Source organism: Lontra canadensis, unplaced genomic scaffold, assembly GCF_010015895.1.
Source record: "Lontra canadensis isolate GAN:19392208 unplaced genomic scaffold, GSC_riverotter_1.0 scaffold13, whole genome shotgun sequence".
In the NCBI taxonomy this organism is placed as follows: domain Eukaryota; kingdom Metazoa; phylum Chordata; class Mammalia; order Carnivora; family Mustelidae; genus Lontra; species Lontra canadensis.
Genome location: NW_022631007.1, coordinates 26,828,657 through 26,852,311, shown reverse-complemented (window position 1 = coordinate 26,852,311; position 23,655 = coordinate 26,828,657). Strand labels below are relative to the sequence as shown.

Below are 23,655 nucleotides of genomic sequence, written 5' to 3'. Positions count from 1 at the left end.
TAATTACCTGTTTTGTTTACACCAGCAACTTACTTAGGAAACTCTGCATTACTTCTCTTCTAGACTGTCCACCTTTTCCCCAGCTGTTCCCCAAGCTTGGGATTAAACTATAATTCTGATATTCTATTAAATTGTATAAATTGTGTGTTTTGTTCACCTGCTTTACTGTACTTCTCTGATCCATGACTCTCCTCTAGGAATTTCTCCATTTCTCCATTCAAAGAGAGGTTGCAAGGAATATGGGTGTGGATATCTCTAGCTTAATGTAGGAAAGGAAAATACAGTGTTTTTTGAAATTTATTTCTGCCTGTAACTAAACAGTGTTGTTGAGAAAAAATATATATCCTTTAAAAGGGGAGCTGAAGGTCAGTGATATAAGCATTATTATTTTTAAAGAGTTTACTTATATATTTGAGAGAGAAAAAATACGAGCAGGGCGGGAGGAGCAGAGGAAGAAGCAGGCTTCCCGCTGAGCCGCATTCCGAACATGCAGCTCAATCCTAGGACCTTGGGATCATGACCGGAGTCGAAGGCGGAAGCTTAACCAACTGAGCCACCCAGGCGCCTCTGTAGGTATTACCTTTAAATTTATCTGGATCTCTGCCCTGTTTATTATTTTCTCTTTTCCGGTAAATTTGGTTTCCTGTCACTTCAGTCTATAGTACTATTTCCAATTTTGTTTATCTGCTTGAGCTGTGGAGAAAGCCACACATCTCTCACTTGGCTTCAAGTAGTAGCCTTTCTTGAACATCGGCTTCAGCATCTCACCTGGAAAAATTGCAGTATTGCCATAAGAGCTCATGGAGCTGGCCCTGGGGATGGGCCCTCTCCCCTGAGATCGAAACATCACTGTTCACTTGGCCAGACTGTAGGGTGCACTGAATCTGCCTCTAAACAAAGAAAACATACAGTGATTTCAGAGTTCAGTCCCTAAGGCTGAATTCTGAGACCAAAAGGAGATTGCTAAGAGAGGCGTGACTGGGCAGGAAGTCACTGGAGAGGCAAGCCGAAACTTGGAGGCAGAAACTCCAGGGGCGACGAGAGTCTATCAGCATTTATGGGAGCCAAGGAAAAAATATGAGGAAAATCATGCCCAAAACAAAATACATTTCATCTTTTGTTTTTTTAAGAAAACATACTTAAAATGTCTAATCAAAAAGAAAATATTTTCGTGGTAAAGAAAATATTCTATAATGTTTGTAGAGGGAGGATTAGCAGGGTTACTTAAGAAAAAAAAAAAAAAGGAGAGGGAAAAAAAAAGTCCCCGAAGGTGTTTATGAAAGTAACCATTCTGCTACATTGATTTTTTTTTTTTTTTAACTTCAAATGTTAAAGAGGCTGTTTGTAAAGCCTGTTCGCTGATCATTTCCTAGGCTGAAAGAAAATCAGGGTTTACTTCATTGCTGTGGGCAGCTGAATCACTATAAAAATCTTTGGTCCTTTTGATGTTTGCTGTCTACAGAAGTTCTGAGAGACCTGGGAAGGAAGAAAGAGAATGTAGGGGGGATTTTCAAACAATATTAGAGAAGGCAAGTTTTATTAATCCTATTTACTTAAATCATTTGTTTGAGGGAGAGGACTGTGGTTTCTTTTGTTCTCAATGCCATCCCATCGGGATTCCTGAAGAGAAACCAGTTCCATCAAAATGACACAAATGTCTATCTCTGGAAATAAGGGACCAGTTGAAGTCAGAAGTTGAAAATAGGGGAAAAAAAAACAAATAAACTGAAATGTTATAATTTGATAACCCAGTGGTGTGTGTTATTAGTATGGCTTTTTAAAATTTTAGTCTAACTTGATGCTTCTTTCAGTTTTGATTATTCTGAAAACACTCTTCTTGAAATTAGGGTCATCAGAAATTATACGTATCTTATAAGAATTCCTCAGAAAAAAATCCAGTAAAACAAAACACCCATGCTTGTCACCTTGTTACCTTTAAATTATTTCTTTTTCTTTACAAACCAAAGTGCGAAAATTTAAAGAAAGCTAATATTGTGAGGTAAACCCTCAACATGAGTTTCCTTCTTATATAATGGATAAAATGATTAGATAGATTCTTGAAGATTTTTTAAAATGCAATACATATTAGCTGTAACACTAAACTTTATCTACTGTGAACCATTTGTGAGTTCAAGAGTCACTGTGCAAATTACCCAATTAGTGTCGAATGACAGATGTCTCTTCTTAGTGAATTCCTATGATGGCAAGTGGCAAGCTTCTGGATGGATTAAAAACTATGTGTTTGTTTACTTGATAGGTGTTTCTAATTGCTCTGGGCTTATCATAAAAATCATAGGATTATGATTTTTACATATTCATATATGTGGCACTTAATAAAAACATGTTGAACAAATGAAATAATGAAGGCAATTAGGCAAATAAATGCTGCTGTACTGGGATAGCCTGTTACATTCCAGATCATCATAAATCATTGCTGAAAGCCAAGTCATTCCTGCCTCTGCTGCCCCTCCAAAACCACAGGACTAGCAAGTCTGTGTCATGGATGTCATGGTTTTTAGCATCCATGGTTCCAGATTGTCCAAAGGATCTAAGTGCCTGATTTGTTCGCCAGTGTTTCAACTTCTCTTACTCCTCTGTCACCTCCTCAAACGATTTCATATCTTACAAGGAATACCCATTGATTAGACAGGCTTAACAGAAGGGTGTGTATTCAACTTATTCTTTATTTTTCATTCTGTCGACTCTTGTTATTTATCTACAATTTAGAAAATTTAATTGAATGTTTGCCATTACATTTAAAATTTTGTTCGTCATTTATTCTTTCATTTTTTTGATGAATAATGAATATTGCCTTCTGTTTTAGGCACTATGCTAGTTGTTAGAGATACAAACTCATTTAAGACACAGCCAATGTACTCAGAAAATGTAGTCTAACACAAACAACACATGGAAACAAATCACTGTAGTGCAAATGAATAAGTGTATATCTGTTTATGCCTATTACTTTGCTTACTTGAATATCTCTGCTTGTTCAATGGAAAGACAAGTAATATTTCCCAAACTGGATTCTATTAGAAAAAGCTATTATCAGATAATTTGGGGAAATTAGCATACTAGTCTTCTTTTTGAAAATTCATAATGCATACTACCATATTCTAATAAATATTCTGCGAGATTCTACTATAAAGAAACCCATTTCACTTTGTTTATCTTTCTGAAGCTTACTTGAATAGCCAAACACATTATCCATGGCACACATCTTAACATCCTGTGGGATATTAACATTCCATGAGCCATCAGTTTTGGAAATGAGCTGATTATCAATTGGGACAGCTGGGTACATGCCCTCCTGTTATAGAGGATGAAAAGATAAGTATTCCCTTATACATAGATGATATGTTGATTAGTCAGGACTCCTCAGAAGCAACTGAGAAAAACCTAACTCAAACTAGCTTAGGCAGACAGAATAGATTGAGTCACACGAATGGGAATCCAAGAGTGGGTCTTGCCTCAGGGACTCAAATGGCATCTTTAGGTTCTTCTCACTCTCTTTCTACTTCTTTACTCTCACCTGTTCGTGCATTGGTCTGGAATTTCTCATATGTCTGGGCTGGGGAGACTGGGGAGAAAGGAGACTATTCCTGAACAGCTCCAGGCTTATTTACATTATTTTTACTTAGTGACCTTGGAAAGAAAAGAACACTTTTCTTCTTCAAAAGCCATATAAATCCCCAGGAAAGATTCTGATTGACTTAACTGACGCTCACACTTCAGCTAAGTGATTGGGCCAATCACTATGGTCATAACTGCAGTGTAGTATTATTAACAGTATCTGGTCACCAGGAATGTTGAGGGGGGTGGTATTTCTCTGATTAAAGGTTTCAACAGACCTAGAAGGAATGAGGAAAGGCAGTTTGAAAGGGATTGATGTTACTAGGTTGATGTTAGAGGATAAACCAGACAGATGTCTACCACAATGTGGTCTAATTATTAAAATCTAGATTTGGCCATAATAGGTAGTTAGCCTAGTATCTAATTACTGCCAAAAATTAGGGATAAAAATTAATAAAAGACAACTTTTCTAATATTAAAGTCATTATTTTTAGAATGCATCTTCTAATTTATAAAATGGTTTATTGCTAATAATCCCAAATATTGTGACCTCAGACAGTTTTAATTATATAAAAGATTTTCTTGGCTCCAAGAAGTTGTATTGTTCAAAGTTATATATTCTATGATTTTTAAATACTTGAAATGATTAACCCTGCTATAAATATTTCAGGTTAAAATCGTTGGAGACATATTATAAGGTATTAAGCAATAGGAACTTATTTTTCTGCCTTTGGATTAGAGCAAACCTAAAATAACAGACTAGGTAGAGGGGCACCTGCGTGGTTCAGTCGGTTGGGCATCTGCCTTCAGCTCAGGTCATGATCCCAGGGTCCTAGAATCAAGCCCCACATCAGGCTTCCTGCTCAGTGGGGAGCCTGCTTCTCCCTCTCCCCCTGCTTGTGCTCTCCCTCTGTCAAGTATAAAAATAAAATTATATATTTAAAAAAAAAAACAGACTGGTGGAATTTTGGCCCTCTCAACTCTTAAGAGGATGTGGGGTGGCATTCCAGACTTCTCATAGGCATGTGTTATTAGGTTTGTTCCCAAGATTTTTTGTGTGTGTGAAAAAAACTATGCCAAACTCAGATGCCCATTAAAGCAGATGTTCTGTATTATTGATAGTTATATATAACTATAAATATGAAGTAGTTATACTTGAGAGATTTCTCTGGAACCAATTTGGTGATATTGCATAAAGAAAAAAAATAAAAGATCCGAGTATTTAGGGGTTTGAAGGAGGTGGAGGCTACAGATACTGATGCCTGGATTATAGCAGGAGTCAGACTCCCCAGAAGATGTTTTTAAATTAAGAAGATTTTTCATGTTGGAAAAATCTTGGGTGGACAGATGAGGAGGAACCTGTAAAAGAAAAGGAGGGGAAAGCAGAGGGGTAGGATGTGCATTTCGTGAGGAGGTCATTAGTAGCAGGCATTGTGGACAGGTTAAGTCAGAGGAGCTCTAAAAGAAGCTAGGTTTACATTTGGGAGTACCCGGTGATATTGGGGAGAATGGTTTCCAGGAAGTGGAGGAGGCAGACTACATGGGTTTTGGGTTAAATAAGAAGTGAAGAACTGACAGAAAGTATGGCTTTTTCTTTTAAAAAATTTTGCAGCGATGGGAAAATGAAAAAGAGGATGGCAGTTGGAAAGGGATTCAGAGTTGGGAGACATATTTTCCCCCATTTGAAGAAGTTTGTCTATAGAGGGAAAAGATCCATGAAGGGGGATCAAGAAAGAGATTGAAGAAATAGGAAAGGAAGAAATTCAAGCAAGGTCCTAGAAAGCAAGGTCCTAGAAACAACTAGGCTTATGGGATAAAAGCCCAGGTTTAAGAAGCAAAGGACTTGAATAAGAACGAGTCTTAACATAATTGGAAATGGGCAAAGCATGTCAGGGAAAGGAATGCTTATAGCCTTTCCAGTAAAGTAGTAAGGGAGGTTCTCTGCTAAGAGGGAGAATGTTAAGCAGCTGGTGAAAATACAATTTGGAGGAGTGAGTGTGGAGTGTTCAGGTAAAGTTTGACCTCATAAATACATAATAAATTCAGCAAAGGATTGGAGCTGGGAGTTGGCAGGACATATGTAGAAAAAAAAAAGAAAACAAGTAGGGGTTACTAGTCATAATACCCTTACAAACATAGACCCAAGGATACACAGCTGAAAAGAGAATGAAGTAAATAAAATCTGGCTGTGTCTCATAACCTGGGGTCAGGGGGGAAAGAAGTAGAACAGTAAATTTCATGAAGGAAGATCTAGCCCCATGTCTGGCACATAGAACACAGTTTAAATAGATCATTGAAAATGGAGAACCTGATGGGCTAGAGTAGCTGGTTGAGTAAGGATAGATGATGAGAGCATAAGAAAGGTAGGCAGTTAGTAGGCAACCCACCCCTGGAGTCGTACAGGCTTTATCAGTATATGTGGTGGCGCTGATATCAGAGTCAGAACAGGATTCCTCAGTTTCAGATTTTGGCAGGAGGGGCACCAGGGTGGCTCAATTGGTTAGGTGACTGGCTTCAGCTCTGGTCATGACCCGGGGGTCCCAGGATGGAGTCCCACATCAGCTCAGCGGAGAGCCGGTTTCTCCCTCTCCTTCTGCGTGGCGCTCTGTCTGCTTGTGTGCTCACTCTCTCTCTTGCTCTCGCTCTCGCTCTCTCTCGCTCTCTCTCTCTCTCGGTCAAAATATAAATAAAAAAAAAGTCTTGGGGTACCTGGGTGGCTCAGTCGTTAAGAGTCTGCCTTCGGCTCAGGTCATGATCCCAGGATTCTGGGATCAAGTTTCACATTGGGCTCCCTGCACGGTGGGAAGTCTGCTTCTTCCTCTCTCACTTCCCCTGCCTGTGTTTCTGCTCTCACTGTGTCTGTCAAATAGATAAATAAAATCTTTAAAAAAGATGGTAGGAAACAGTCTTAGGTGATGCCAAGCTCCAAGTCTGGTCAAAGGAATGAGCTGTTGAGACAGGGGAGAAGTGGATGTTATTGAGGCTCAAAGGACTGCAAGGGGGGAGTTTTGAATAACCCTCAGTAAGTGTTGGGCAGTGACATGGGCAACTAGTAGTTGATTCCAAGAATCCTATCAGAAAGAGGGTGGTATAACCTCATTGTCAATGGATAAAGCTTTCCTAGAACTGGTGCTAGAAAGCCAGGAAAATGCCAGCCTTCTCCTTCCACAATTTTAAAGGGAAGCAATGGGAGTAGTGTCACCTGGGAAGCACTGGTTTGCAATTAAGAAAAACTATTAAAAGGAGCAACCAAGAGTGACGTGGGATGGGGTTATATGCTCCAGTGAAGGGAATATTTCATCACTCACTTTGTTTAGACTTGCTAGTTTGTGAATAAAAAAATGACTTTTATTCTTGTTTTTAATTCTTTATAAAGGTGCACCTCTTGAAATGTGATTAGAATGGAGTGTGGTAGGCAAAATTTAAGGGTATGAAAGGATTACTGAAATCTAGAAGGGTTAGGAAAGGGTCAACAAGAGGAGGGTAAATAAATTGTTGTAGAAATGTCTTTCTGGGGCACCTGGGTGGCTCAGTTGGTTAAGCGACTGCCTTTGGCTCAGGTCATGATCCTGGGGTTATGGGATCAAGTCCCGAGTCAGCCTCCCCCTGCACAGTGGGGAGCCTGCTTCTCACTCTCTCTCTGCTTGCCACTTCTCCTGCTTGTTCTCTCTCTCTCTGTCAAATGAATAAGTAAAATCTTTAAAAAAAAAGAAAAGAAAGAAAGGAAAAGAAAAAAATTTCTTTCTGCACTACTATGGGGAAAGAGCTAATATGATATTTGCAACATTCTTTCAGTAACCCTCTCCCTACATCTTATCATTTATTCAACTCTGGATTCTTAGGCTTCAGTCCTTGTTTCACTGCTGTTTATAAGACCGTACTTCTAACTCAAGTGAAGTCAGACAGCGAAGTTGAAATTGATCACAGCAACCAGGAAAACGTACTTCACTCTCTTTTGTGGGTTTTCACTTCCAGTGTGAGAAATACCCACCCCCTTGGAGCTGGCTCCATAGGAAGTGGCTCATACCTCCCCTTCCCCCCCCCCCTAGATTTTATTTATCTATATGAGAGAGAGAGAGAGTGACAGAGAGCATGAAAGAGGTGAAGGTCAGAGGGAGAAGCAGACTCTCCATGGAGCTGGGAGCCCAATGTGGGACTCAATCCTGGGATTCCAGGACCATGTTGAGCCAAAGGCAGTCGCTCAACCAACTGAGCCACCCAGGTGCCCCATCATACCTTCTTTTTAAGGCTCAAATGCTTTCAAGTGTTTTCTTCCTTCTTTGATTTTACTGAGTGTACCCTTTAAGTATCTCCAGTAGCCTGATGTTTTCAACTGTCCTAGGATAACCAGCGCTTTGTCCATTGGGGAGAAAGGAATTGGCTCAGTAGCAGCCGTTCTCGCAACTGCTTGTCACTGACACTGGCCCAAGGCTGAGAGGGCCACTGTGGTTGGGGAAACCTGTCATTTGTGTGTGTAGGGTCATGGAGGGGGAGAAGAAGTTGAAGGATTCTGCTCTTGAAAGTCAGTAGCACCAAAGCAGGAATTTCTAGTTTGGATCAGTCCTGAGGCATATAACTGTGTTATTTGGCACATGCAAACCAAAATCAGCCCTGTCTGGGTAGTAAGCTGTACCTGGTTTGGTCTTGATAACAATAGTCATGCAGAATCCCTATAATCTGAATATTTATACTCTAATTCTCAAAATGTAGTCCTCAGACCACCAGAATCAGTGTCACCTAGAAATATCTTATAAATGTAAAATTTCAGACCCCACATCATTACTACTGAATCAGAAACTCTGGAGGTGGTCCAGTGGTCTGGGCTTTAACAAGCCCTCCAAGTGATTCTGATAGCTCAAGTTAGGGAACCAATGGGCCAGGGGGTGTAGCTCTCAGGACTGACTGTACACTAGAATCATCTGGGTGGAACTTTTTATAAAATACTGATGCCTGAGCCCCACTAACACAACACCAGATTCTGATGTAATTAGTTTGGCTTGGGACCTGGCATCAGAACTTTTTATAAGTTTCAGTGGTTCTAATGACTGTCATAGTTGAAGACCATCACTCTGTAGCAATATAAGAAGGGGCTAATTTAAGACTGTGTGATAAATAATTTATTAAGAACAATCTTATATATTTTATTAGAATGTTAATTTAGGCCTGCTTATTAAAAAAAAAAAACACACAAATACTGTAAGACTTGAGAGGGCAGGGATATTTTTGGCCAAGTTTTAATTTTTCCCTGTTGTATCCTAGATCTGGGGATAGGGCTTGGTACATAGTAGGTGCTCAAATAACCATATGTTGACTAACTGAATCAATCAGTTAAAGAATAGAGTTCCAATGACCACTTGTCTTTATACCTTACAAAGGAACCAGTAAGTGCTCTGAGCTAGAAGAATAGTCTGTGTTTGGGGCTGGCGTAGGATCATCTCTTGGGTCTGTGAATCCTCTTTGTTCTTTCCCCACGCCTCTCTGTACCAGGATGTCACTTCCCTGTATCACGATTCACATTCTGTTGGCAGAAATTGGTCTCTGCTTATGCCCCTAGACAGAATGCCCAGAGTGGAGTCTCATTGCCCATATCATTAGAAGCAACCAGGGGCATCCAATGAGCATCCAGTTACGTTATTTTCCTTCTCTTCTCTGGGCTGGCTTCTCCTTCTTCTCTCTCAACCCTCCCCCGCCCACCATCTACCTCTTGACAGATTATGCCGCCTGGCCTGCCTGTGTTTCGATCCATGGATTCTTCCCTGTTGGGGTACCCTATGGCTAAAAGAGTTTCTCTCCACTTGGTGGGCAGAATGACTTTCTGAGTGCGTCTGAGCCAAAAATGGCTTTCCCAACAGGCAAGAAGAGGTTCAGCACGCTGTTGCTCCAGGGCCTCTGGGAGCAGCACCCCAGCAGGTGTCTGTTTAAAGGGTTCTTGTTCAATAGTGAGTGAGCCACGTGACCTCAACACTAAGTAGCAAGTTTGCACATAAACTGCCTTCAATTCAGTAAGGCAAATTACTTCCCTGAAAAAGTTTTGGGGGGAATTTAATACTGGTTCCAGTACCCTGATTAAGACGTGTCTTAAGGTTGTTTTATTTACAGCCTAAACTTTTGTCTTTTTTTATTGTAGGTCCTGCCATTATAGGCTACCAACCCCCTCAGTCGCTATAGGTTTGTTTAGACTGAAGTCACCTGGGCTCCAGACAGGAGGCAGGTCAAGGTTTAGTACATAATATTTTGCCCCGTTTTCAATGAAGTTTTACTGAAGTAAAGGGATGCTCCTACTAAGGTTCAAGGTGCTTCCAAGCCATTTGCATTTGTCCATTCATCTGTTTGAGAGCAGTACACACATACAGTCTCCTAACCTACCTCAGCTCTCCCTTTCTACATGAAAGCTTCCTGTCCCTTCAACTACTCAGGCCTGGAGGCTTAAAGAAAATCCTTCCCAGATTATTGTTAATGCTGGGCCTGATTCTGTAGTAGCTGTTGCTTTTGAATAATAGGATGCCTCTCCTCCTTGACAAGAAGCTGAAAATGCCCATTTTGCTACACTTCCAACCTCTGTGAACTCAGAGAGCATAAAACGGACTGAGGGATGGACTCAAGACTCCTGTTCAGGAATTCTGTGCACAACTTAAAGACTATTGAGTTTAGCCACTTCCTGACATTGACTTTCATAGCAACAGTTTAATTTGGAGAAAATCTGCCACCTCAAATAGCTAAAGGTATTTATGTGGAAAATTTTCCAAATGATTGACTTTACTGTGTTGCTATTTTCTTTCCCCATGAATATGTGAGTATTTGGCTTCCTCCCAGGAGTTTTTCTGCATCACCTCTCTTTAGGCAAAGAAAAGTTTCTATCCAGACTGGGAGAAGAAAGCGGCACCAAGAGTTTCCCCTTTTCAAGGGAATTATTATTTGAGTTTAAACCATAGCATCTGTATAAATGAAGAATTTCAGTGTGTTGCCTGTTTGCTTAAATTTTCCGTGGCAAATCCTCAAATTTTCCGTGGCAAATCCTCAAGCTGGCCAGAGTAATCTTGATCATCACTTCGGAGGCAACACAGGTGTGATGGGCTGCGAGCTCCCGGCAGCTTCCCCCCTCTCTCCTCCCCACGGCAGCAACAGTCTTGCTGAAGGGGTTGTCTCTAGTCCCTCACCCACCTCCACCTCGTGGGCTCCACTAATTCTTCAGCCACCTCTCTTCTGACATCTCTTGCCAAGATCACCAAGGACTCCCTCCTATTTCGTCCAGTGACCATTTGGTGTTACATCAGAACTTGCTGTATCATTTGACAGTGTTAATGTCATTTTCCTTCACTGCTTTGGCACCATTTTTCCTGTTCTCCTAGACAGTTTTCTCCTCTCTCCGTTTCCTAAATGTTTCCTTGGCTATCTCTCCTAGACCTACTTTTCTTATTGCCCCACACTCTCTTCCTGATTGATACCATCTGCTCCATGGCTTGGATTCCATGCTGTTGATTAAGATCCCCCATCTCCGTCTTCAGCCCAGATCTGTGAAGGCTAGTCTATGTTCCAACTGAACCTATTTTCCTTCTTTTCCCTGTTTTTCTAAGTTCCCAGATGTACTGAGGGACACCGTTGCTCATTGTGCAAAAAAGAAAGGTTAACTCCTTTCTCTATCTCTTCTGCTTTCCCATGAAATAAATTAAACATTCCAATTTATTCTATTTCCTACGTAAATTTTAAGTCTGTGTCTTCTTCAGTATCTCCTCAATATCTACCTCCTACCATTCCCTAGGTTAGGAAAACATCAGCTTGCCTGTGGATACCACTCTCTGGTCTTGGCTCTTTACAATCCATGTCCATATTACAGGAGAGGTCTTTCTGATCATCCCATTTCCCTAATCAAGGCCCTCATGTTTGCAAAGCCCGCATCTGGCCTCTTCTGCCCCTCCAGCCTTGGCTCTTAGCACTCCCCACTTTGCATCGTGTGCTTTTGGTCATCCTCTGGGCCTTCATATGTTGTTTTTCCCTGCCTGGAACATCCTATTCTCTCCCCCTCTGCTCCTTTTTCAGGTCTGAAATTTGGAGAACTTCCTCTTGGGTCTCCCTTGAATGCCCCCACTCTGCCAAGGTGCCTCTCCCAACTCCTATGACACATGGCTTCTCCAGAACTACCCCCCCACCCCTTATCAAAATTGCCTGGGTCTTTGTATCCTCACTAGTTTGTCAGTTCTGTGAGGACAGAGCATGCCTCCCATGTTGAAATTGTATCTCCAGTACCTGGCACAGTGGCTGATGCAGAACAGGTGCTCAGTAAACATTTGTTGAATGAGCAAGTGAGCCTCAGAGTAAACTGTGAGCCAGGCCTTTTCAGACACAGGTCCAAATGCCTGATTCTCGTTTGCAACTTCTTCCTCACTAGTCAAGCTCCCCTCACTGGAACAACTATTACTTTTTCACAGCAGACAAAACTCTGATGCAGACAAACAACCTATATATCCCAGAGGAAGAGAAACTTTTCAAAGGTTCTGAGGATTAGCATATGGTAATTATCAAATCCCAGGGTATCTTTTAATTGAACCTTCACAGTAGTTCCCTTAGCTTGTACTCAGTACATAAATTGAGTAGAACCTCATTAGGGAGGTTGTATCATGCCTTTAGTGAAAATGGGGAGAATGAGCAAGAGCTTCCCATGACGTGGAGGCCTTGGAGAAAGGGAGCAATGTGGTTCGTAGCTCCTTTAATCTGTGTATCTGACCACTAACTCCTGATATGGGAGATGAGGAGGAGAGCCATGGCCGTCAGAGGAGTTTAGGATCTGCCTTCTAAATCCCACTGTAGGTTTTATACTCTGCAAATGTCTACTGCATGCTTCCCTCCTCTCCTCTCCTGTGCTGCTGCTGCTTTAATGTCAGCCTCAGGAGCAGCCTGATTTTAAAGATTTTTTCCTCTGCAGGAGCAAATCTTCCTGAAGGAACCAAGAGACTGCCAGACTCAGCCTGCCAGTACTTCTCTGGGCTTCTCTTTCATTCATTCACCCGGCTCAAATGACACAGCTTCAGATGCCTTACTCTGTTCTAGCCACCTTGAACTCTTCCTTTCAAAGGACTGTGACCAGTAAGGCAAGCAAGGTGCCCAGGGGGCAAAACTTAAAAGTTACCCACTCTCAGATGCCAACCCAATGTTTGCGTGGGCCTGAGTGTGATCGCCCTTCTTGACTCACCCTTGTCCTGGCTCTGCCAGGAAGGCCAGCCTGCCCTCCACTACCATGTCTCTCCAAATGCTAATCCTTGAGACCCAGCTCAGATGCTGCCTCCTCCCTGAAGCTCTTGCTGAAGCCTCCCAGTCCTTCCCACAACCTTGCAAATCTCAGTGGACCTTTTTTATACCTCTCAAAAGGCACTACGTACCTTGACTACTTCTTAGGCCCGTCTTTTTGTCTCTATATTAAACTACGAGTGTCTAAGAGCTGTCTTTTTCTCGATGTGCTTATAATATCTAGCACAGGGGAAGCACACAGCAGGTATTCGTGTCAGTGAGGGGAGTGGAAAAATCAAGGGGAGAAGAGAGAAGAGCATAGTGGCTAATAGCAGGGGGGTGGGAGGGTCAGGGTCAGCGGGAGGTCTGGGGCCAGTTTGCCTGGGTTGGATCTCTGGATCTGCCACTTGCTGGGTGTGAAAACATGGGCAAGTTACATCACCAGTCTATACCTCCATTTCTTTGTCTTTAAAACGGGATCAACACTGGTACCCCAACATCAAGTTGTGGTGAAGTCTGAGCTAAAACACACAAAGCACTTAGCAACAGAGTTGATGTGTAGTGAACAGCTACCTCAGTAAACCTCAAGATCCAGAATTAAATAGGTCTAGTGAGGGTTCATCTGTGGAAAATGCAGGTATACGCACAAAAGGCAAAGCACATTTGTGACTGATGTCTTAAGGTTAAATCTAAACCATCAATAATGGAAGACAGAGGCAATGACCTCATACTCCCTTGAGAACCCAAGTGTCTACTTTTTTAGAAAAGACAAATCTCATTCCTAAAATTCAATAGAAGAGTGGCTTGGGCAAGAAGATGGGAAGGAGGCTGTCTAAAAAAGGCAGCAAAAGAGGGTCAAATGAGCTTGGAGGTATTGAAATGTTCTCTGGGTTAGTATCTGCTGATTTTAAGGAGAATAGAAACAATGCTAAGGGAAAAATTATGTTTTTGCTGCCATCTACAGTCAAAGTGCAATTTTTAAACTTAACACACACACACACACACACACACACACATCCAAAAGGGCATTCTTGACAGAAGGAGTGACAATATAGAAAAAATCTGGTTTAAGTTCCAGTAATTTGGCATATTATTACAGCATTTTATTTACTATTCTTTCTAAAAGTATGATGTTGAACTAGTAACATAGCCTTTTTAACATCTCAAACTGTGGTAGAACTGCTCTTCAGAAAGCTGCTGGAATAATCACTCAGGAGTGAGACTGTCATCTGATGGGTTAGATTAGCTGCAGCTGTGACAGGCGACGGACAGTTTGAGAGTCAATACAATGATTTCAGCGATGAAAGAGATGGATTGGATTTTACCCTACGTTTTCCTAGCTCCTGATCTGCAGTTCTCTGGTTCTCAGAATTGCTGTAGCCTGCATTTTATACCAGTGTATTTGATTGTGTGGCTGTGAGAAATCAACCAGAAGCAAGTAAGAACAAATTCTGGCCATGATGTCACCTCGGACATGCCTCCTGCCCCTATGCTCCTGTCCATATAATTTCCACAATTATTATGATATTTTCCAGTCTTTCTGCCTTATTTTTAAAGGGTTAAATATAGACAAGAATTACTGGAAAAGCGTTTGATGGAGAAAAAAGAAGTGGCCCTTCGAGACGCTCATGAAGAAGAGGAGAGAGAGAGGCGTCTAGAAGCCCTTAGGAAACAGGTGTTTTTAATTTGGAAATTTTCATGGTGGTTTCTGAGTGTCCTTCATAACATTATTAGTAGGCTTAGATCACAAACTCTGTGATATAAAATCTAACTTTTCCAAATTGGGACACTGGTCTTCACTCCTGGGAGCAATTAGGTTTATGTTGAACGATTTCCAGTTTCTTAGTGTATTAAAATAACTTTATCAGCATCTTTCAAAAAGCTCTCCCAAGATTTAAATGCATCCATATTACCTCTAGTTTAATAGCTGAAGGGTATCCATTAACAGAAGTGAAATTCTACATCTACCAGAAGGATTTTATGCTCTCAAAAAACCTGGGGGAGCTAGAGCAAGGTAATCCTCTTTGGGGTAGGAACCTCTGTTTAGAAATACCCTTTAGTTAGCAAACATGCGAAAAACCACTTTTTTAAAACTTCTGTGAGCTAATTAAAGCCTCCCATTGCTTTGCCTAGTGAAAATAGGCAAAAGTTTTTTAAAGTAGAGAGGAGATCGCAAAAGCAGGAGTTTAAGAATTTGAGAAATGTGATAAAATAGTTTTACTTGGTAATTTTTCAGAGGTTTTGATCTGAAAATAATTAGCTCAAATCATAAGCTCCAAAGTCCATTGACATCATTTCCTGGCTGAGAGGAAATGACTATCTCATTTCCCTTCCATGTCGGTGGAGGAAACATGGAATCTTGAATAAGAACTTGGCCTCCAGTGTCCTTCAAACCTGGTACAACCTGGCTCGGTCCTTACTGGCAGAGGAAACTTGGATTTTTTACCTAACTTCCCTAAGCTTCCTTTCCTCCTCTGAAAGATGGGACTAATGATAGTACCTGCCCCATAGGTTTGCAGTAATGTGTGTTCATATTTTCTTTTAAAGATTTTATTTATTTATTTGACACACAGAGAGAGATCACAAGCAGGCAGAGAGGCAGGCAGAGAGGGGGAAGCAGGCTCCCTGCTGAGCAGAGAGCCCGATGGGGAACTCGATCCTAGGACCCTGAGATCATGACCTGAGCTGAAGGCAGAGGCTTAACCCACTGAGCCACCCAGGTGCCCAATGTGTGTTCATATTTTTAAAATTAATACTAAGTATAAAGCCCTCTTCTAAATGTTCTTAGGTTTTATCTCAATCTCTACAGCAACCCCGTGATGTATGTGTTATTTCTATTTTATAGCAATATTCCTGTTTTATAGAAGAGGAAACTGAGTAGGCATAGGTTCCCCAAAGTCACACAGCTAGTAACTGTCAGACTGGATTCAAACTGAGGAGGTCTAGTTAAATGGCATAGTTTAGGGGAAGTGTTAATGCATACAACTATTATATCATCTTCCTTGATAAAATAGTTGACAGAAATAAATTCAAAGCATAGGAACCTAAGACCTGTCATCCTAGATTCAACAAACGTTAAATTACTCTATCATTAGCAAATAATTACATTCCTGGGGACAAAACTTTAATGTCACTATTTCTAAACACATTCTTGTTCACAATATAACTTTGATAACTACGGAGTCCATATAATTAGGATTCTTCCCATCTGTGAACTCTTTGAAAGAGGAAATATCCGTGCCCATTACCTGTAATCAGTGTTTAGAACTATAGTATAAGACATTTTGGCTAGGAAACCTATAGTAATTAAAGTACGTTCAACTCAGTTATGTCATTACGGTTTCGAAATGGCATTAAGAATGCCATTTTCTTAATGCTAATTCTTGACTTTAGGAATTAACAGGCAGGTGTTACTAATGGTGCATATAATTTACAAAATTAGTGGCTTCTTTTCATTAGGATACAGGTTTGAATGATTTCAATTATCATAAAGGACAAGGGCATTTATGTTAAAATGACTATACAGTTTTTCAGTAGAAGGGAAAACAATGGTTTACAATAATCTTTGGAACTCTAGTTACTTACACAATGGCATTCACCCATCTTGCCCAATGATGCCAACACAACTCAACTTAACCCATTAATAATATATTCTAGATTGAGCTTGATCAGATTAAACTTCCTAGAAAGCTTCATGGGGTTGTTACCATGGCCATATACTGCTAGTGGTTAAAAGTCAATGTTTTTTACTTTTGGTTACTTTTAGGGTAGTTCAATATGTAGGTTTTCTAGGCTTGATTTCCTCTTAGTACCAGAAATATAAATTTTTATCTAAATTTAATCGTAACTGTAATTATTCAATCAGTAGCAAACAATATATATCATGGCCTTTTAACATATTTTGTTTTTAAACCATTAACTCCTTCATGGATTTCTAGGACTGGCCTGGTTTAATATTCTGTCTGCCCTTCCTTCTTAGGTTTTATCTTCCTTAAAGTTAGGAAATTTTATTAGACATTAAACATTAATAGTAGTGTTCCCCAGAAGTAGTTAATCCAAGTAGCTGTGCTTTTTCTTCTTTTAGGTTGCTATTGTCGCTCAGTTTGATCCCGTTAGAATGATGTCAGATACAACGGCATCGAAAGCAAGGATGGGTATTGGAATTGAAGAAGAATTTATTCTTCAAAAGCCACTCTTTACATTGAATACATACAATGAATACCAGGTAATTATGGGAATTAGCATGATTGATGCAAAAGCCATGACGGTAAGATTTATGGAAGTGTGTGTTTTGGTTTCAGATTATTTTCAATATTTACATTTGAATGCCACATGGAATAACGTAATTTTTACTGCTAAATGATAACACACAACCACTGCCCAATTCGTAATGTTATAAAATAGTTGATAGGTGACCGTGGAATAGTTTATCTGAACATATGAATCTGTCACTGAAAATTATTTTTTATTTTTTATTTTTAAAAATATTTTATTTATTTATTTGTCAGAGAGATAGAGAGAGTACAGGCAGGCAGAGTAGCAGGCAGAGGCAGAGGGAGAAGCAGGCTCCCCACGGAGCAAGGAGCCCGATGTGAGACTCAATCCCAGGACCCTGGGACACGACCTGAGCTGAATGCAGCCGCTTAATCGACTTGAGCCACCCAGGCATCCCGAAAATTATTTTTTAAATTTACATTTTTATGTTAAAAATTATTTTTAAAACTTGTAAACTTTAAAGTTGTGTTAATATTGTATTTTGTTTAAATGTTTATCATTTGGAATTTGTTTAAAATCATAATATAAGTCCTATTAAAGTAACAGCTGATGATACTGATAGGATAAAGCAGAGGGGAGCTTTCAGAAATTAAAATGAAGATAATACATCAGAGCTAGTGATAAAAGAAATCATTTTCTGTGGAAAAATATTAAGGTGTATTTAACCATTTCCAGGAACTTCTGACTCCTTTTAGTCTGTTACCGAGAAAGAATCTTAAAAAGTCTTTTGGGGGGCACCTGGGTGGCTCAGTGGGTTAAAGCCTCTGCCTTCAGCTCAGGTCATGATCCTGGGGTCCTGGGATCGAGCCCTGCATCCGGCTCTCTGCTCAGCGGGGAGCCTGCTTCCTCCTCTCTCTCTGCCTGCCTCTCTGCTTCCATGTGGTCTCTGTCTGTCAAATAAATAAATAAATAAATATTTTTAAAAAAAGTCTTTTTGGATGGATGGATGGAAAGCAGGAGGGAAGACAGATGAATGAATGGATATCACTGAAATTAAGGGAGAAAGTAGTTCCCCCTAGTTTATTAATTTTACAAATCTAAAGAGCGCAGCTCAATATTTAATTATTTAAAAAAGTAAGAAACTGCATCCATTCACCACTGGCAAATAAATTGAGTGTGCCTCTTTGTGAACAATTCATTTATTAATCGGACAAATATTTATGGAACATACAGTGTCTCTGGCATTGTGGAGTTGCCAGGGCTGCATTCCAAACAGGATGGACTTGTTCTCTTGGAGGAAGTGAGCAGGGTAGCTGGGTTGGGAGGGAAAGTAGCCTGTGTGGCAGTAATGCCCCTGGGGTGAGACTACCTCCATGGTGGAGGTCTAAGGGCTGCAGTGGTAGGCAGAAGGGAACCCATGGATACGCTGACTAGGGAAGTCAAAGTGTCAAGGAAGAAACTAATCTACATCTTAGGCGAGGATTCTTAGCAGCAGTAACAAAATTTACTCTAGGTGATTTAAAGTAAAAACAAACAAACAAAAATAGGTTGGGAGGAGGGGTAGGGTAAAAAGAAAGGGATTCATTATAAGGATGTAAGTGTGTCTCCAGAAGCCAAAGCAGGGAGGGCAGCTGGGGTTGGCAGAGAATTGGTCAGAAACTGGAAAACTTTCAGGTACCTGGGCTGAGGCAATTAAGGGTTTCACCAAGCAGAGGAGGGCAGAAAGGGGCCCTTATTGGCATGTCTTCATTGTAAAGTAAGCGGCAAGGGTGGGTGCTGGGAGATGAGACTGGAAACCTAGATTACGGTCAGGATGAAAAGTATAGAAGCTCTAGCTTGAAAAGTATAGAAGCTCTAGCTTGCTAAGACATTATCTTGTGAGCACAGGCGAGACTCGGAAGCAGGTGAATTATATAATCAGATATGTGTTAGCAACATGTCCTGGATAGAAAATTGGTGGGTTTGGGGGTCAGACCCTTTTCAGATGGCACTTAACACTTAACCACGAGATACATTTTACTTTATTAAAAACAGACTACTCTAAAATCAAACCCTCCAATCCTTCCCCCCCACCCCCAAAAAATCATTGTAGTTTACCAGTAATCTTGTTAAGTCGAGCTCTCTTTGCCTGAAATGAGTTGCCTTGATTATTTTTCCTCTTGTTTGATATGAACACGGGACCGAGGGGGCATGAATGGCTTTGTCTGAGAGGAGCGAGTAATGATACCAAACTAGGTAGCAAGTGATACTGAGGAGAGCCTGCATTTTGGATTCAAATCCACATCCGCTATTTACTGGCTATGTGAACTTGTGTAAGCTAGTAACATCTTTATGTCTTGTTTACTTCATCTGTAAAATAATAATTTGTAAGGTTCTTATGAGGATTAGGATAATAAATGCCAATTGCCTAGGATATTGCCTGGCACCTAGAAGTAATTCAGTTAATTATAATCATTAGTTGTGGCTGCCATTAACCACATAAGAATACAGAAGTAAAAACAGACTTAGGGAGAAAGAGAATGTGTTTTGTTCCTGTCATGTCTAGGGTGAAGATGTCTAGAACATATTTACGAGAAACTGATTGGCTGCTTCTGGGGAGGTAAATTGGGGGAAATGAAGGTCAGCTTTCGAGAGAGATCTCCATTTCACTTCGTCTATTTGAAAAATAGAATAATGAGACATTTTAAACTTCACGAACCAGAAGCTGAGAAGGCAGGTGAATCCAGGAGATAATTAGGGAGCACACAGGTGGAGCCTGAATCCTTGGATGTGGATGAGGGACTGTATCCAGAAGAGACGCTGAGTGGAAGGATCAACTACGTTGCTTCTCAGACACAAAATCTCTGTATTTTTGACTTGCATGCACCATTGTCTCTCATTTCCTTCCCTCTTTAGTTGCCAGAATCTCTTGATTCTTCCCTTCATCGTGTTTTCGACAGTTCTTTCTTCTTGCTGCCAGCCAAGTTTACGCACTTAGTACTTCATGGGTAGAGCACTGTAGCAGACTGCTACTCCATTGTTCTACCAGAACCACCCTGGTCCCAAATTGACCTATTTCACCTCTAAATTTGCATGTGCCTTCTTTTCCTGCTCTGTTTTCCTCCCCACTCTGCTTTGTAGAAGAATAGGGTGGACATCACAGTTAGCTCAAGTGCCTGTTGCTTACCTGAGGTTATCCTAGTCTCACTTGCATGGGGAAATGCACCTCCGTGTTATTCTACTCTTGGAAGCAGGGTCAGGCGAGTTGCAGTTATCTGTATACATTCTTATTACCCCTGTTAGCTCAAGAGCTTCTTCAAGGAGGGGCTGCTTTCAACAGCTTATTATCCCATCCTCTAGGGGAACTTCAAGTCCATGTAAAATGCCTCATTAGCTAAAATCCATATGTAGCTACCTTATCATAGCAAACAGTGTCTGTTGATATTTAATGTTCATAGAAGAAGGGGAAGAGGAAAAAGGCCCAATCAGCTATAAATGAAAATAGAAATTGAGCTACTCATATTTCAATTCCCACTTAGAATCACATTGGTGGAAACATTTTCTAATCCTGCTTGAAATAGAAATCCAGCCTTGGAAGGAGAGTTTGATTGATTTTGTTGTTGTTGTTTTTAAAATAGGGGCCATGTGTTTAAACATAATTTACATATTGCTGAATGATGGAGAAATTGATGTTTAAAGACCAGTGTATAAGGTTGTGGTTTAGATTTATTTTAAATGATGATTGTCTTTATTTTCTAATTCTAGCTATCAATAATGAATCAGCGAATAGTACTGAAAGTAAACTTTTTTCACCCCATTTTTTAATTCAATGTGGTTTTTTTTTTTTTTTTTTTTAACTAATTTGGCATGATATTCCCTATACCTTATGTTGGAAACCAGGGATACACTGGAAAATAATCATACTAAGAAGATTTGGACATTTCCTTTTCTTCTCTTTTTCTTTCTTTTAATTTAATTTGTGTGTGTTACTTTTCTTTTTTAAAAAGATTTGTTTATTTATTTTAGAGAGAGAGCGAGAGCATGAATGAGCCCAAGTAGGGAGAGGGGCAGAGGTAGAGGAAGAGGGAGAGAGAGAATCCACAAACAGACTCCCCAACTTGGGGCTTATCCCAAGACCCTGAGATCATGACCTGAGCCAAAATAAAGAGTTTCCCACTTAACCAACCAAACGACTCAGGTGCCCCTGGATATTTCCAGTAAAAAACAAACAAAACCCAACAGAATAGTCACTGTATATACCAAGTTTATAGTCATCTACCCAGAAAAAAAGTTAAACAGCTTGAGGAAATATGAAACAAAATAATAAAATGTAATTTAGTTCAATGAATTGCTACTTATTTAAATGTACTTTATTTCTACAGATAATTTCTGACCCTAGACTCCGTTTTGAGTTAGCACTTCGAGAAGTTGGACTTCATAAAACATTTTATGCCAAAGAGATATTACCAAAAATCAGTCCTCAAAAACCTCCAAGAAAGGACATGGAGTCTACTGTATTTAAAATATAGTTCATCTGCAAATCCTATTATATGTAAGCAAGATTTTTCTTTGAAAACATTTATATGGATAACAATTACTACTTTGTAAAAAATTTTAAATATCAGACATAGAAATCAAAGCATTAATTAAAACAACTTTGTCTTTTATGACTCTCAGAATTTCATGCACTATTTCCCATATTTTTGTTATGTCTAATAGTACTAAATTCAACAAGACTGTGAAATATAATTATGACACATATGATACATGTTTTATCATTTAGTAAATTGCATATTGGAGATTGCATTATCCCATGAAAAAAGCTCAAAATAAATATTTGCAAGAATTATAATTTATGTTGCTACTACCTGCTAAAGTTTATTTCTGCTTGTTATTTCAGAATTTGACTTTTTAATTATGGAAACTCCATTATCATTAATGCTTCTATTATTTCTTGATTATTATAAAAGGAGACTCAACCTTTCTCTAAATTTAGAAACCAATTTGGTATACCATGTTTACTGCAAACCAATCATCCAAACAATTTCATTTTGCAAATTAGCCTGTAAAAATAAGTTAGAAATTAGAAACAGCATTTCAAGCATGGGAATATCTGTTTTGGCTTGGGAAAAAAATGTATTTGTGTGGTTGTTTGGAAAGAGTATTTTAAAATTTATAATTTAAATGCTATCAAAAATTCCAAATTATCTATGTAAGATCTAGGTAGTATTATAGATAAGGAGCATTTTTTAAAGAAGATTTATTCACTTTTAGAGAGAGAATCTCAAGCAGACTCTCCATTGAGAACAGAGCCCACTGCAAGGCTTGATCCCACAACCCTCAGATCATAACGTGAGCCTAAATCAAGAGATTATGCTGACTGAAATAAGTCAAGCAAAGAGAGTCAATTATCATATGGTTTCACTTACTTGTGGAGCATAAGGAATAACACAGAAGACATTGGGAGATGGAGAGGAGAAATGAGTTGGAGGAAATCGGAGGAGGAGACAAACCATGGGAGACTGTGGACTCTGAGAAACAAACTGAGGGTTTTGGAGGTGGGGGTTGGGTGAGCCTGGTGGTGGGTATTAAGGAGGGCACGTATTGCATGGAGTACTGGGAATGGTGCATAAACAACGAATTTTGGAACACTGAAATAAAATAAAATAAAATTTAAAAAAGAATAATGTAAAATATCATTAATAACTGTAAATGCTTCCACATCAGAATTAAAATATTTTGGATACACTGGGTTAAATGAAAGTATGAAAATTCAAAATAAAAGAAAAAAAAAAGAGTCAGCCAATCAACTGACTGAGCTGCCCAGGTGCCCCAGGTAGGAAACATTTCAAATAAAACTCAAGCATGGGGTGCCTGGGTGGCTGTTGGTTAAGCGTCTGCCTTTAGCCTAGGTCATGATCTCGAGGTCCTTGAATTGAGCCCCAGGTTGGGCTCCCTGCTCAGTGGGGAGTATGTTTCTCCCTCTCCCTCTGTTCCTCCTAACCCCTCCCCACCTGTGCGTTCTTTCTTTCTCTTTCAAATAAATAAAATCTTAAAAAAAAAAAAAACCTCAAGCATCTATTTCTTACTATTTAAAAAAATTGATTATTTAATCAGAGTAGCAAGTTTGTGTTTTTGGAAGTTGCCATTATTACTGTTAGGAAGACTTCCTCCCCGCCTTCAAGCTCTTTTCCTCTCCATTGCAACTCCCTGCCATTTCCTAGGCACCTCTAGCTCAGGGGTTGCAGTTACTGGAATAACGTAAAAAAAGAGAAGGTCCAGTCTGAACGGTGGAATATTTGGCTTCATGAGTATTCCAACATGATGGGAATAAATAATGTAGCAAACCCAGCTCATTAGAATAAACCTTCACTGAAAAGTCTACTGGCAAAATCCCTTATCTCTATCCACAATTCATTATAATGCCCTCCCAGTTCAGCCTTTTGCATCATCACATCTCCTAATAAGAAGAGGAAAAGGAATCCTTAACAAGACTCAGGGCTGTGAACATTGGCAACTCTCTTGAGAAGGTCTCCCACGGTCACAGTGTTCCTTCATGGGCCCTCAATTTACTTGACACAAAGCTTCAGACCATAAGCCATGAAAGCCCTACTTTCATGTCAGAGCACATCCTCTCTCTGTGGCAAGACCTGTTGTGGTAATGTC

At 40.0% G+C, this 23,655-nt stretch overlaps 1 protein-coding gene and 1 long non-coding RNA gene across 2 annotated transcripts in view; one reads left to right on the top strand and one right to left on the bottom strand.

The window, feature by feature from the left end:
• CCDC148 (coiled-coil domain containing 148) overlaps positions 1-21,727 on the top strand; it is a 245,041-nt gene extending 223,314 nt beyond the window's left edge. The window contains exons 13-15 of the mRNA XM_032857859.1: positions 14,353-14,470; positions 16,880-17,020; positions 21,372-21,727. Of these exons, the coding sequence (XP_032713750.1) occupies positions 14,353-14,470; positions 16,880-17,020; positions 21,372-21,518 (406 nt within the window). The 3' untranslated portion in view covers positions 21,519-21,727. The remainder of the gene's footprint in view (positions 1-14,352; positions 14,471-16,879; positions 17,021-21,371) is intronic.
• LOC116867886 overlaps positions 1,361-23,655 on the bottom strand; it is a 34,448-nt gene continuing 12,153 nt past the window's right edge. The window contains exon 3 of the long non-coding RNA XR_004382679.1: positions 1,361-1,476. This is a non-coding gene — a long non-coding RNA (uncharacterized LOC116867886). The remainder of the gene's footprint in view (positions 1,477-23,655) is intronic.